A 13,505-nucleotide genomic window follows, 5' to 3' on the forward strand; every position below is an offset into this window, starting at 1 on the left:
TGTGTCATGCTGAAAGAATAAACATTCTTTCTCTTGCCAACTGTGTTCGTGAAAGAGGTGGTAAAGTAAAACAATGCACTTTATATGAGCAGTAATTTTAAAGATTACCTTTTTCCATAGTGTCAAGTATATAATGTATTTTTTGGGAGGTGGTAGCAGGGGGAATAAATCACTTGACCTTTAGATGTAACACGACTTGAACATAACCATTTTTCCTCCTTTCACTTTATTCTTGGTAAGTTACAGCCTCTGTTTCTACTGTTCTTAAGGTGTTTTTAGTACTTTTTACTTCCATGGTGTAAGGTTTATCTATTATGCAGTATGTTGAAGGGAGGAAAAATACCTGGTTTTACAAATCTTTGGTTTTATTTTATTACTCAGTAGCAAAAGCAATCATTAAACTTACGCATTTGAGGATTATTGCTGTGATTACTGGACTTGTTTATATGTGCAGTTAACTTTTCTATGAAGACATATCGCTGATTCATATTAAAGTTGCTGTCACGCTCCAAAGGTTTCTTTCTGCAGATTAGCTTCCTAGCCTCTTGACACCCAGCCTGTATGGGAAAGTGTGGGCCCTGTCCCTTGGTTTTATCCAGGACATGGAGAAGGTTGAGGTACTGAATGACTTTTGCCTTGGTCTTCATCAGCAAGTGTTTCAGCCACACTGCCCAAGCTGCAGAAGGCAAAGGCAAGGACTAGATGAATGAAGAACCACCCACTGTACGAGAACATCAGGCTTGAGACCATCTAAGGAGTCAGAAGGTACACAAGTCCATGGGACCTAGTGAAATGATTCTGTGGGCCTTGTGGAAACTGGCAGCCTGGTGAAGTCCCCACAGACTGGAAAAGGGGAAACATAGCACCCATTTTTAAAAAGGGGAAAAAAGGAAGATCCAGGGAGCTACAAGCTGGTCAGTATCACCTCTGTGCCCAGCAAGATCATAGAGCAGATTCTCCTAGGAACTATACCAAGGCACATGGACAGCAAGAAAGTGATTGATGACAGACAACATGGTTTCACTAAGGGCCTGTCAAATTCGGTGATCTTCTGTGACAGGTTTACAGCTTTGGTGGATAAGGGAAGAGCAACTGATGTCATCTACCTGTATTTGGGTGTTTGACACTCTAGTTGAAGAGACATAGATTTGATGAATGGACCACCCCGTGGATAAAGAATTTATGCTGCACTGTGGATGCATTATGGATGGCTGCACTCAAATGTCCAAGTGGAGATTAATGATGACTGGTGTTCTTCAGGGGTTGGTATTGGTACTGGCACTGTTTAACCTCTTTGTCGCTGACATGGACAGTGGGATTGAATGCACCCTCAGCAACTTTGCTGATGACACCAAACTGTGCGGTGCAGTCAATACACTGGAGGGAAGGAATGCCATCCAGTGGGAACTTGACATGCTTGAGAGGCGGGCCAGTGCAAACCTCATGACATTTAATCAGGCCAAGTACAAGGTCCTACACCTGGGTTGAGGCAATCCCAAGCACAAATACAGGCTGTGCAGAGAATGGACTGAGAGCAGGACAGGAAACAGAACTTTGTTTTCACTTCTTGAGGTGTTCAGTCTGCCTGTCCTTCTAGCCCCTGGATGTCCCTTAGAGTGTCCCAGGGCCATTCCAAGGTACTTGGGTATATATATACATATATATACTTGTGTGTATGTGTATATATATATATATATACTTGTGTGTATGTATATATATATACTTGTGTGTATGTGTATATATATATATATACTTGTGTGTATGTGTATATATACTTGTATATATATATACACAAGGGTATGAACTGCATGCTCAACCCGCACTGGGTGTCACTAGCAGCCGTGCTGAGTGTGCATGTAGTTCTATCCCCTAAGTTCTCATTAAAGACGTTGAGCAGTATAAGCTCCAGCTTTGATCTCTGAAGGACACCACTGACGAATGTCTGTCAGCTGGATTTTGAGCCTGGTGTTCAAGCCTCAGTCCTGGATGGGGGAGTTCTCTTTCTGGAGCTCTGTCTGGGCCAAGGCTTTGGTATGCGAAGAGCATTTGCTTCAGCAGTTTCTGAGCTCCTCTTCCCTGCTGTGCTCCCTGAATTCCTGCTGGTAGGCCCACAGTGGAAGTGCTGTCATAAAACCAGAGGTAGCAATACAGTGTAATTCATGAGATGTTAAATGGCCAAAGGGAGCAAGAGCTTTTTTTCTAGAGGTACAGGGATTGGTCCTTGTCAATGGGAACCAGTGTGTGTTGAGCTATTACATTGCTGTCTCATAATCACTTCTCTGAACTCTCAAAGGGTGCAAAAGGTTCAAAAAGTGTCTCTTTGACATTTCACTGAACTCTCAAAGGAATTTTCTTGCATCAGAGGCAGATACAGCACCAGCCTGTGCATTTTAAAAAACTTACTACAGTTGGTGTTTTTATGGCCAGGAAGTCTGGATTACAGTTCTCTTGGTGTCTTGCTAATTTTAGGACCCCTAAGCACTGCTTTCTTTTATAGCCCAGTATCTCACAGGTCTGAACTTCAAGAAGTCTGAGATTATAATAATTTATTTAGTTTTCTTTTAAAACATGTTATTTTGAATTATAATTTGTTGTTTAAGTACAAGCAAGGTGGTGGTGTGGCTTGATTCTTTGCAAGATCATTTCTATGGTGTCCTGAATTAGAACAAAAGAAGAAACAGCATGGTGAGTAAGTACAGTCATACCATGTGAGACAGATTTCATCTGTATGCACTGTTTGTTTCTGCCAGTGGTTGACAGTGCTTATCTAGGGAAGAGAATAGGGGAAACTGTAATGATTCTTCCTCACGGTACTCTCCTAGCATGCAGTGACTTGAGAAGTCAGTCAGGGACTGCCGGAGATAGGGTTGAGGACTTGGTATTTAATAGCCAGTGAACAGACTTTCACCACTGGCAGTATTGTGGCACGTAGTTCCCCTGCATAACTACACATTGTGGGGAATACCTTCCTTTGTTTTGTTTTGGGGTTTTTTTCAATCCCTTGCTACTAAATTCACTTGCTTTCTGCCCGTACAAGAAGTAGGAGTAACATCTCCATGCAGCTGTAGACCTGGCACTTGATTTAGACTACATCTTGTCCAGCCAGGAAGAATGCTGCTTTTTTCACTTAGATCTTATAATTAAGCTATTCCTTGTTGTCTTCATCCTTTTGCACTTCTCACTTGGCCTCTCTAATACTTCTGTATCCTTTTTGAAATGAAAAGAGTGGATATTCGTACAGCACTCAAGATGATAAAGCAGATAATGTGCAATGGCATAGCGATGGTTTGGTTTCTGTTCCTCTCTTAGTAGTCTGTAACAAATTATTTTTCTTTCAGTGCTGCTCATCACCAGACTGATGGTTTTATAGAGCTTTATAGTGCAGTTCCAAGATCCAGAGTTCAGCCCCATCCTTGTGTCTATTTTAGGAAAGCAAAACAAAATAAAACAAAAAAAACCCTAAACAACCAACTAGGACTTTTTCTTATCATACCTCACTTAATGTTTGTTGTGGTAATTTCATCTATTATTTTATTATCAAGTTGTTGATTACAGATACTTTTGCAGTTCCTAATATTATGTAGCTATCCCTGTGTACCAAAACTACGTAGATGCAAACTAAGATTACCCGAAACAAAACATCTGGCATCCTATGCAGGATGGGGGGGGTGGAGGGGGGAGAGAGGGAGGGCAGGAATCAAATTATGGCAGAGAAATACTAAAGGGAAGGTAGTCTTGATTTTACAGTATTTTTGCTGATGTTTTTGTATAATCATGGCTTATGATTAAAGCATTTAAGTTACTTTAACCATTAAAATTTTTAGTTGATGTCTTGAGCTTTGAATGACTAGTAAGTGATCACAGTGTCTTGTGGGTACTTTCCTCACTTTGCCTACTGTTCGACTTGACCAAAAGGGATGTTTGGTTTTGATTTGCTGAAAGCAAAGCATTCTGTCTTTGTGACAAAGTTGTAGTATGCTGTTAGACTTCATGTAAAATACAGTCATTTGCAGACTACCATTCCTAGTGATAGCACCAGAAAGTCAGCGTGGAAGACATAGGAGCATGAGGAATATTAACCATGGGTTTCATGCAGCACAAATTGATACCTTGCTTCTTGATGTGTTCCTGGTTTTCATTCAGTTATCTTGCCCTGATTTCCAGAGGGCCCAGAATGTTTCTTTTAATTTAATTAGACGTGCCTGCCCTCTTCTCCAGTGTTCAGCAGAGTACTCTGTTTCTGTCACTCATTTTAATGTTTCAGGTGATAAATGTTAACACAGGAAATGACTGGAGTAATGCTGCTTTAATTGACCCTGTTCTCTTAATCTCATTGGAGTGCATGGAGCATTCATTTTGATACATACAGCATTTAACAGTTGTTACCTTTAAAAAGTACTTAAAATTCCTGCTTTTAGCTGCTGTCCTCAGGTGGCTTTCTGTGACATTTTTCTTTCTTTTTTCTTTTTCCTAGGTATAGAACGTGGTGTCTCAAAGTGGATTAAAGCAACCTCTTGATATTTTTATTTATACTTTTTTATTTTTGTATTTGACTTAAAGTGCCATGAAAAAATTTGCATATTGCAAGGTGGTCCTTGCCACCTCTTTGGTTTGGGTCCTTCTGGATATGTTTCTATTGCTGTACTTCAGTGAATGCAACAAATGTGATGAGAAAAAAGAGCGAGGCTTGCCTGCTGGGGATGGTAAGTTTTCTGCCTGAATAGTCATTAAATTATGCTCATTTAAAATTGCACTGCTTTTAAATATTTGATATCTCCTCCTCCCTCCCATCCCCCTAAAATATCGTATTGCATCAGCATTTAGGTGTTGCAGAATGTTGAATGTTTCTTTGGATGACTAGGGAATAAGCATGTTGCCTGGGATTTATGTTGCACGCTTAAATGGTTTAGATAAAGAATTTTAAGCAGTAATGTATATGGAAAAATAATGAAACTACACAACACACAGTTCAGGATTGTAGGCTATGTTAATACAGTCTAAAGCATGCTCTAAATTTCTGCCAGTGAAGAAGCAAAGGCACTATTAATTTCACTACACTTGATAGCAAAACAACAAAGAACCTTACTTGTCCCCTGCCCCCACAAAAAATGTGAAACACCCCCCCCAACAAACAAAACAGCAAACAAACAAAAAAACACAGAACAAAGAAGGTAAGAAAAAAAGGCCAAAATTTGACTAGTGACTATGGCAATAAGGGACAGTGAATGTTGTCATGAGAATCAAGTTTATTGTAGTTATTTTCATAAATTTGATGTCAGCTTTGCTTTAGGGAAATCATCATAGTTGATCCTGTGGGAGAAGTGGTTGGTGCAGGGAGAATTCTAATCCCTGCAATATCTCAGCACAGGTATTTAAAACAGCAGGCAGCTGCTGACTCCAGTTCATTTGTGAGTCATCAAATTTTGTAGTATGGTGTCTCTCTCACTGTGTCTGTATGTTTCACTGCTGCTATAGGAAACTTAGGCAGTGATGCTCAGTGTGCTTTCCATCACAAAAAACCTTTCTCACCTGTTGACATCTGGTGTGGTCAACTTTGGTGTCCCTGGGAGATTTTCTGAAATGTCTTGAGAACCATGTTGCTCTGTTACAGAATAACACAGGGGAGATACTTAGGAAATGCTAGTTTTGTTTTGTATGGAAACAGGCTGATAAAGCTCTTCAGAGAACAACCATGTATAGGATTGTGGAATTTCTGTGCTTAGTACCTCTGAACTGTTGGTTCCACAACTGGATGCAAATAGTTTGGAGAGTATCTAGTTCACATGAGTTTTGTAGAAGGGACTTAAATTTTCAGTAATTTACATCTCATCTTTTGGGTTTCTTTTTCAATAACTGGAAAAGAACATGATGAGGAAATGAATTAGGGTTATGTAGAAAATATGTTTTTATAGGCTTATAGGAACTCTCTCTGGCCTTTCCCTAACACGTGTTTGCTAAAATCCTTGATATCTTTTTAATATCTTATATCTGGCTTTTAAACAAATAACATAAAACCCCAAACCAACCAACCAGCCACACAAAACTTTGTCTATAGTTCTCTGTATGTTTCCTCGTTTTTGTATGCAGATGATTTATATTGAGGTATGTGCAGAAATCTCTGCTAGAAACCATGGTAGCAGTTGACACTGTGATGCTTCCTTGCAACTTAGTTTCATTTCTGATTTTAGGTACTCTTACTTGTTCAGGTTGTTTACTGACTTGGGGTCAGTAGTGCACTTATTCCCACTCAGAATGTCTAGAATCTCCTTAGATAACATTGCAGCTGTTTTTTTCTGTGAAACTTTTACCAAAATCTGCTTTTTCATGTCACTTCCCTCTCCCCCACTCCCCCCATTATTTCCATAATTGATTTAGTTTTCTTGATTCAGCATAAATTATGTAAGTGTGCTGAATTTTATAGTCTCTTGTTCATGTCACTCTGGTGTATAGGTTCTCTTTGCAATTCATGGAAGAATTCCATTGCACTTAACGAACCTATTTGACATACGAGTAAGATTTTCTGAAGAGTTTGTAAGTTTATTTTAGGCTATGCTTGCCTAATTGGAAAAATTAGTCTTCAGATATTTTAGCAGGAGTAAAGGATTTTGAGGATAATTTTGGGCAGTTCAGACTTTTAATGAAGTTAGAAGGATGCTCTCCTTAGGTTTTTTTAATATAGAAAATGGAGGAAGTTTCTTTTCCAGAATGAGATTTATAGCTATGGTCTAAATTGCCTCTAGGAAAAATCTCTCCTTGGTGTTGATGGCATAAGATACTAGCATCTTAAATCATGAGCTTCATCTTATGTATCTAATATTGGATTGTATGTATGCTGCTGTTATATTTTACAAAATAAGAAATAGTAGAAGAATGAGAATGTGAATCTACAGAAAAATCTGTGTACATAGTTATAGGGAACTGTAAGATGAGTGGAATGAGGTCTTTGTGTTCACTCTCGTAAAGGTTAGGGGCTGGTAGTTGAAATGATGCGAGAGTGGAAACGGGGGACAAAAAGTGATGTGGAAAGGGGACAGGTACTTACTGCGTGGTGAATAAAAGAGCTGAGGTGGAGATGGCTTGGGAAAAGGGGGCCTGACATGAAGTCTGGGTGGTACTGAACTGGGGAACTGAAATGATACCAGATTAGGGATAGTTAGAATCTAGTGACTGTAGTTGTGTGGGATGATTTGGCTGTAGGCTTAAGTGTTTGCCCATCCCCTGCCCCATGGCTGGAGAAGCCAGGGGAAGTGGGATCAGAACAACAAGCAGTGTTGATTGCAACATCAGTCTGTGGGAGCTGGGGGGGAGCCTGTGATTGTCCTGGCTGATATTGCTGCTCTTTCTTTTCCCCACCATGACCACTCCAGAGGTGGGAGTAGGTCGGGCATCGCTGTCTCCAGTGCTCATCTCTGAGGTTGTCTCTCAGTATTCTGGGCAATCCAGAGTGTACGCCTTTTGCCTCAGTCGTTACAGGTGCTCTTTCTTTTGGTACATCTTCTAGGTGGCATTTGCTTTCTGTTGTTCCTGATGGCTCATCAGGAAATTCAAAGAGTAACTGTTGTTGATGGAAGGCTGTTGCTGTAAGTTTTAAGGTTCTTAGGAGTTGGTAAGAAAATCACTGAACGTTAGTAAGCATCATCGGAGACAAAACCTCTCTGAACTTTTTTACCTGTCCAAACAGCTTTCTTGTAATTATGGTGGTTCCTTTAAAAATGACTTTGTTTTGGTCAGTTTACTATTGTTGTGGCCCCTAAAGACATCTGGCTTAGATGGTCTTTAGGCTTTGAAGTATCTGGCTTTCATCGAGCATATTGCCTGGTAAAAAGAAATTTGTAGTCCACAGACTTAAAGAGTCCCTGAATTGTAACAAAGATCTGGAAGAAATCAAGCCCTGTTGGAAACTAATGATTTACTGGTACAAATCAGAAATGTCTGGAAAAACATGACTAGATTTCTGTTGAATAAGGTGATGATTAAGTCATTCATTTAGCTCTGAAACTTCTAGCTGTAAACTTGATTTCTGTTTGTTAGAAGTATGTCATCAGCACATGTCTACAGTCCTCTAAAGGAAGTATTCTTTTCAGAATTAACTGACAACAGAGCACTGCAGTTTGAATATTTAGGAATGTGTATTAGCCATTTTGGGAGGACGTTTTCGGTTTGTGGTTATGTGAAAACTATATGCTTTTGTGGGAAAACAGATGACCATAAACACAGAAACCTGAGAAACGATGGTTAATTTTTCTTGGAAGTCATCTCTCCCTGCACACCAATCTTGCATGGCTTTGTATTTACTGAGTTTCATAAAATATCTATGGATCTAATCAGTTGTTGCTGGATTTTTCTGCAGGAGAAGTGAGTACTTTATTTAGATAAAATGTGTAATCAAGTAGTATGTGTATTTGCTGATGAAATTTAAAAATTCAATTGATGAATTTGTACATCTGGGTACATCTCACTGATATGCTGAACTAGCATGTAACAGCAAGATCTGCAAATGTGAAAGATAAATTTTCAGTTATTTTAGCTATTCGGTTTAGTCAAACTTAACAAGTAATTGGAAGTGTAAGTGAAACAGGAAACTATATATTCCTCTAAATAGCAAATATAATAGGATAAGACATTCACTCTTCAGAATTCTGAAAAACATCAGAATAATTGTATTCTGGTTGCTTTTATTCATTTTAGGTGTGTGGAACACTCATCATTTAATCATTTTCTGTCCAATTGAACCTGTATACTAATTGCTATACACTTAATAAAAATAGTTGTGTTAATCCCACGTAATAAACCCAAGATGAACGTATTAAATTAAGCCCAAATAATTGCCTTATTGTATACCATAATTTTATGTTAATTATCCCCCAAAAGGCACATATTCTAGTTAAAAGGTTATGCAATTGCAAATTAGTAAGTTTCAATGTGAGTTCAGCTGTACTTTCTAAGGAGGCAAAGATGCAACACAATACTGCTTGCTCACTGTAGCCAATGATTAAAACAAGTACCCAAGTCAGTCTGCTCAAGATCTGCTTGGACATATTTATCAGTTTTCAGTGTATGAGTGGCTGGCTGGCAACTTCTAGAATTGTATAGTTCAGTCAAGGGGAGTTTGGTAAAAAAAGAAAACATCTCTGTGGTGGGAGGATTTTCTGTGCTAAATGTAACCTCATTAATGCAAATGAAACAATTGCTTCAGGTGCTTGAAAATGAAAGTTTCTCAAGGAACACATTGCACTTGTAACTGCTTAACCCTAAATGCAAACTAGCAAAACGTTTCAGTTATTAGTAAGTACATGTTTTAAGTCTTGTTTCAGCAAGTATGGAAGGCTTGGGCTTTTCTTTTTTCTTTTAATTTGATTTTTCATTCTTTACGTTTCTGTTAGCTTTTGGCATAAAATTAAAATCCCTGTAAAGGAAAATATAACTTTTCCTAGAAAGTTTGTTGTGTGCAAGAGCAATTTGGGACATAAAGGTCTGTTGTACCAGAACTTTAACAGTAAAGTCAATTAAGACAGGATGATGGATAGATATAAACCCTTACTGTTTTTTTCAAATGAATTGCTGTGTCCGAGAGTAGCAGTTAACTACTTCTGTTAAACTCCAATATGAGGATTTGTTTTCGCTTCCAAAACCTTGTGGATTTAGAACTCTAGAACACTCCTACAGTGTAAAATAAACTATAAGCAAATAAAAGCAAGCGTAAAAGTAGTTACCAACATTTTGTTTATTCTTAGTTCCAGAACCCATACAAAAACCACATGAAGGACCTGGAGAGATGGGGAAGCCTGTGGTCATTCCAAAAGAGGAGCAAGAAAAAATGAAAGAAATGTTTAAAATAAATCAATTTAATTTAATGGCAAGTGAAATGATTGCACTCAACAGATCTTTACCTGATGTCAGGTTAGAAGGGTAAGTGCTTTATGTTGTATTAGAAATGTACTCTACTTAAATGAAGAATGTGCGAAAACTGATCCAAAACAAAAGTTCAGTTCTGTAAGATATTACTGTTGAAATAACAAGCAGGAGGATTTCCTGTATATATGGTACTTACTTAGGAAACAAGATTGAACAACAGAAGCCAGGTTTTTTTCAGCGTTATTTGACTTTGAATATGATTACAAATATGAAGCCTGTTCGGGGAATAGAAATTAATTTGGTTGAAGGAAAACAAAGTTAACTTAAGACTTGGCATTTCAGGAAAAAATGACTTACTTGAAAAATTCATGCATTGCTTGTAATGAGGCAGAATAAAATTCTGCATGATATGAAATAGAAAAGATTTGATGATGAGAGAAATACTTAAAAAATTTCTTACTTGATGGAATGTGCAAAGCCTCATTTAGATTGCGTTATAATGTTTTCTAATATCCATCTGGTTTGTTTTTGATCTTGCCTCTGAAATATTGATCCTTTCAGAGCTATTTGAGTCATAAGTAATTAGAAAGAAAATTGTAGCTTAGTTTTATTTAAAACTAAGATTGCTTTACTCTCGTGGGGCTACTCTGGCAGGGTAGCTGATGAGTCCCTCCATCCCCAGCCCTCTTGTTTATGAAAGGGACTCTCAAGTTAAATAAAGCACATGAAACAAGATTTTCCCAATCAATTATCTGCATTCGCTTGGAAGAATTGGATGTTACGGAAATTCCACTTCTTTAATAGCTCTGCTGTTGCTTTTGTATACACTAGACGTAGCTACTGGATTAATCTGTTTTCATCTTCTATCTCAGAAGGTAGTATTAGCCGAGTAAGATGAAGCTCTGACCACTTTTCATTTTTAGTAAGTGATAAAGAGCTGGTTTCAAAACTAACAGATGTGGCCAGGGTCGGGGGGCATGGGTGGCGGTGTTTATATCCTTTTCTCTCTTATGTTATTGTTCTGGTCGTGGTTGTAACTTTCCAGTGGAATTTCTTGTTATTCTTGCAGATTCATATTCACTGTCTGCACCCTTTATCACATGTTCTCTATGATAAGAAATTGCCTCAGTGTAAAGTGGTAACTTCCACTGGTTAAGAATTTGTAGTTAGCATTCTCAACTTGCTTTAGCTGTGGAGAAAATTACGAATTTCATTGGAGACTTTTTGTCAAAGATGGGATGCTAATTGGGGTCATTTCTATATGTTTTTTCTGGAAGAGCTAAATGGAAAGAATAAACAAACCTTTTGGGAAATACTAGTTACAACAGTGGTTATTTGATAGGTAAACATGAGTAATTTGTTTTTTTATGACCCTCAAGTATGGAAGAAACTAGATAACATCACCTGTTAATTAGTATTCATACTGGAAAACTTGTATGCATATGTTCATCATTTTTATAGTGTAAGTACAAACAAAAGAAAGTAAATTTGTGTAGATAACAAGCTGAATTAATGATGAGCTTTGTGAAGTCTAGACTTCAAAGTGACAAAAAAATGGAAGATAAATTGTTATAAACTGTTACAAATTATTACCAAAGCATCACTCAAGCTTTTGTAGACAAATTAAATTACTATAGCTGAACTTTGGTTTAAAATTGTAATCCTTTGTGTTGCACGCTTGGCTGTGCTTTGCAGTGTTTCACAGTAAAAGATACATTGTAAGTTTAGTAATGTTGCATTTTTTTCCTTTGTATCAACACAAATACTGTGACTATGCTATGTGCATGAAAGTGGAATCTTAGAATAGAATTTTAGGTTACATCACAGGGAGTTGGATTTCCTGTTTTTCTAAATAGCTGTCAAGAAGTCTAACATTTAGTTGCTGTGTACATTTTTAGTAGATTTTGAGAGAGATATGGTCTCCAAAAAGATACTCCTTTTTTCATCTTTTCAATATGTACTCTGTCAGGTCATGCCAATGAAGAAGCTGGGGAGTGTGTTAACATCTCCCCAGCAAATTTGAGAACAGTGCTGTGTTTAAAATGCATGGGTATCTTGATCTGTATGTGTGGATTAATGTTACTTTTCAGGAGCACTGTAGCCATTTTCAGAATTGTGAAAACTATAAATATACTCATGTATGTCTTATGAAAGTATTTATCTCGTTACCCAAAATAATCACATGGTTAGAAACACTTTCTGCTGTGTTAGTGGATTTGCTTCTGTTATAACCTGTTCTATCTGTACTAATATTCATGCTAATATGGAAATAGTTTGTGGAGGAGAATGGGTAGTTTCTAATCATCCCTAACCACATTTCTGTGCTTATAGCACAGCTGCAAGTAGCACTTTCAGTCATAGTTTTGAGAAAGAGGGATATGTTCGAAGGCACACTTAGCTGTTCAACCCTGTAATTATTTTCTTCATAGGTTTTGTGGGTTGCTTCCTTTAATGGGGGGGGGGGGGAAGATTTCAAGTCTTACAATTCTGTGGCATGTCAGTTCTTCTGAAATACAGAAGTCTTTAAATCTTTGCCTAATGGTTAATTGTTGAAAAGCTGCTGGAATTAGGTGTGCCAGGACCAATTTGCCATATGTATTTAATGGGGATGGCATAACCTGGCAGCTGGACATCAGATCTTGAAGTAGTCTGCATTATCCTTTGCATTAATTTCTAATTCTGTCAACCCTCCCTGTCACCTGTGCCAAGGCAAGCACCTGCTTGGTCCTCAGGTGCTCATAGATTAATCTCTATAGATGACACACTCCAGGCATCATGTTTATGTTTTGGCCAAGAAATTTTGTTTCCTTGCTAGAAGAACAAAAATGTGAGTTGTTTTAATAACTTCTAGGCACTTCTCCAGCTCAGGGAACTTCTCAGTGCAAGACTTCTACAGAAGCTGAAATCTGTGTTCTGCTGAGCCATGCCCCAGTGGTATTAACAGGTTTATATTTATTTTTATTATTTGGCACAAAATTACCGAGGCACATACATGCATTTAAAATCATTGACATATGCCTGAATTGCTAGCCATTTTGTGTCTGTAAGCAGGAATATTATTCCACTTATTCTTTTCTTTATCTCAATTGAATGATTTGCTTAACAGAAAAAGCTACAGCAGAAATAATTTTTTAGCTTGGATACTTCTCTAAATCTGGACTGGGGCATGTTAATGTAACTAATAACTGACAGGGCCACAACCTCTGGAGGGATGCCTTTGCGTAGGAGCAAGCAGCTGGGGATAACAGGTTGGTTTTAAAGTTGTTAGTAGAATAATTTTTGTAAGCATGTCTTATTCTGGTTTGTGAATCAGTCATCAAAGTGGGAGTTGAATCACAGTTGCCAGGAAAGTATGCAGCTGTGGGCTTGACATGACAGCAAAGAGTAAAAGATGGGTGATTGGGAGCACTAGAGTGTTGCCTTTATTTTTGCTGGAGATGAGGGAGGCAGTGAATAAAATAGGTGTGAATGACTAAAATAGGTGTTCAGCTGTGCCTGCCTGTCTTAGGCCAGTATTCAGGCCAGAAAGTGGTTCGTTAAGTGCATGTAATTTATATGTGTCATAGGACTTGGTTTTGCTCTCATGGTGTTTGAGGTGACTTGGAAGCTGCTTTGCAAAATAAAGAATGAGTACTATGCTCTAAGGCAGT

The 13,505-nt window shown here is 38.0% G+C and overlaps 1 protein-coding gene across 1 annotated transcript in view; it reads left to right on the forward strand.

Moving 5' to 3' along the window:
- The window catches only part of GALNT1 (polypeptide N-acetylgalactosaminyltransferase 1), an 84,726-nt gene that overhangs the window by 36,999 nt on the left and 34,222 nt on the right, over positions 1 to 13,505 (forward strand). The window contains exons 3-4 of the mRNA XM_061369582.1: positions 4,475 to 4,703; positions 9,735 to 9,909. Of these exons, the coding sequence (XP_061225566.1) occupies positions 4,565 to 4,703; positions 9,735 to 9,909 (314 nt within the window). The 5' untranslated portion in view covers positions 4,475 to 4,564. The remainder of the gene's footprint in view (positions 1 to 4,474; positions 4,704 to 9,734; positions 9,910 to 13,505) is intronic.

The sequence above is a fragment of the Neopsephotus bourkii genome, unplaced genomic scaffold (assembly GCF_033783945.1).
Source record: "Neopsephotus bourkii isolate Nb327-2 ecotype Australia unplaced genomic scaffold, CSIRO-AGI_Nbou_v1 NB_1508, whole genome shotgun sequence".
NCBI lineage: Eukaryota > Metazoa > Chordata > Aves > Psittaciformes > Psittacidae > Neopsephotus > Neopsephotus bourkii.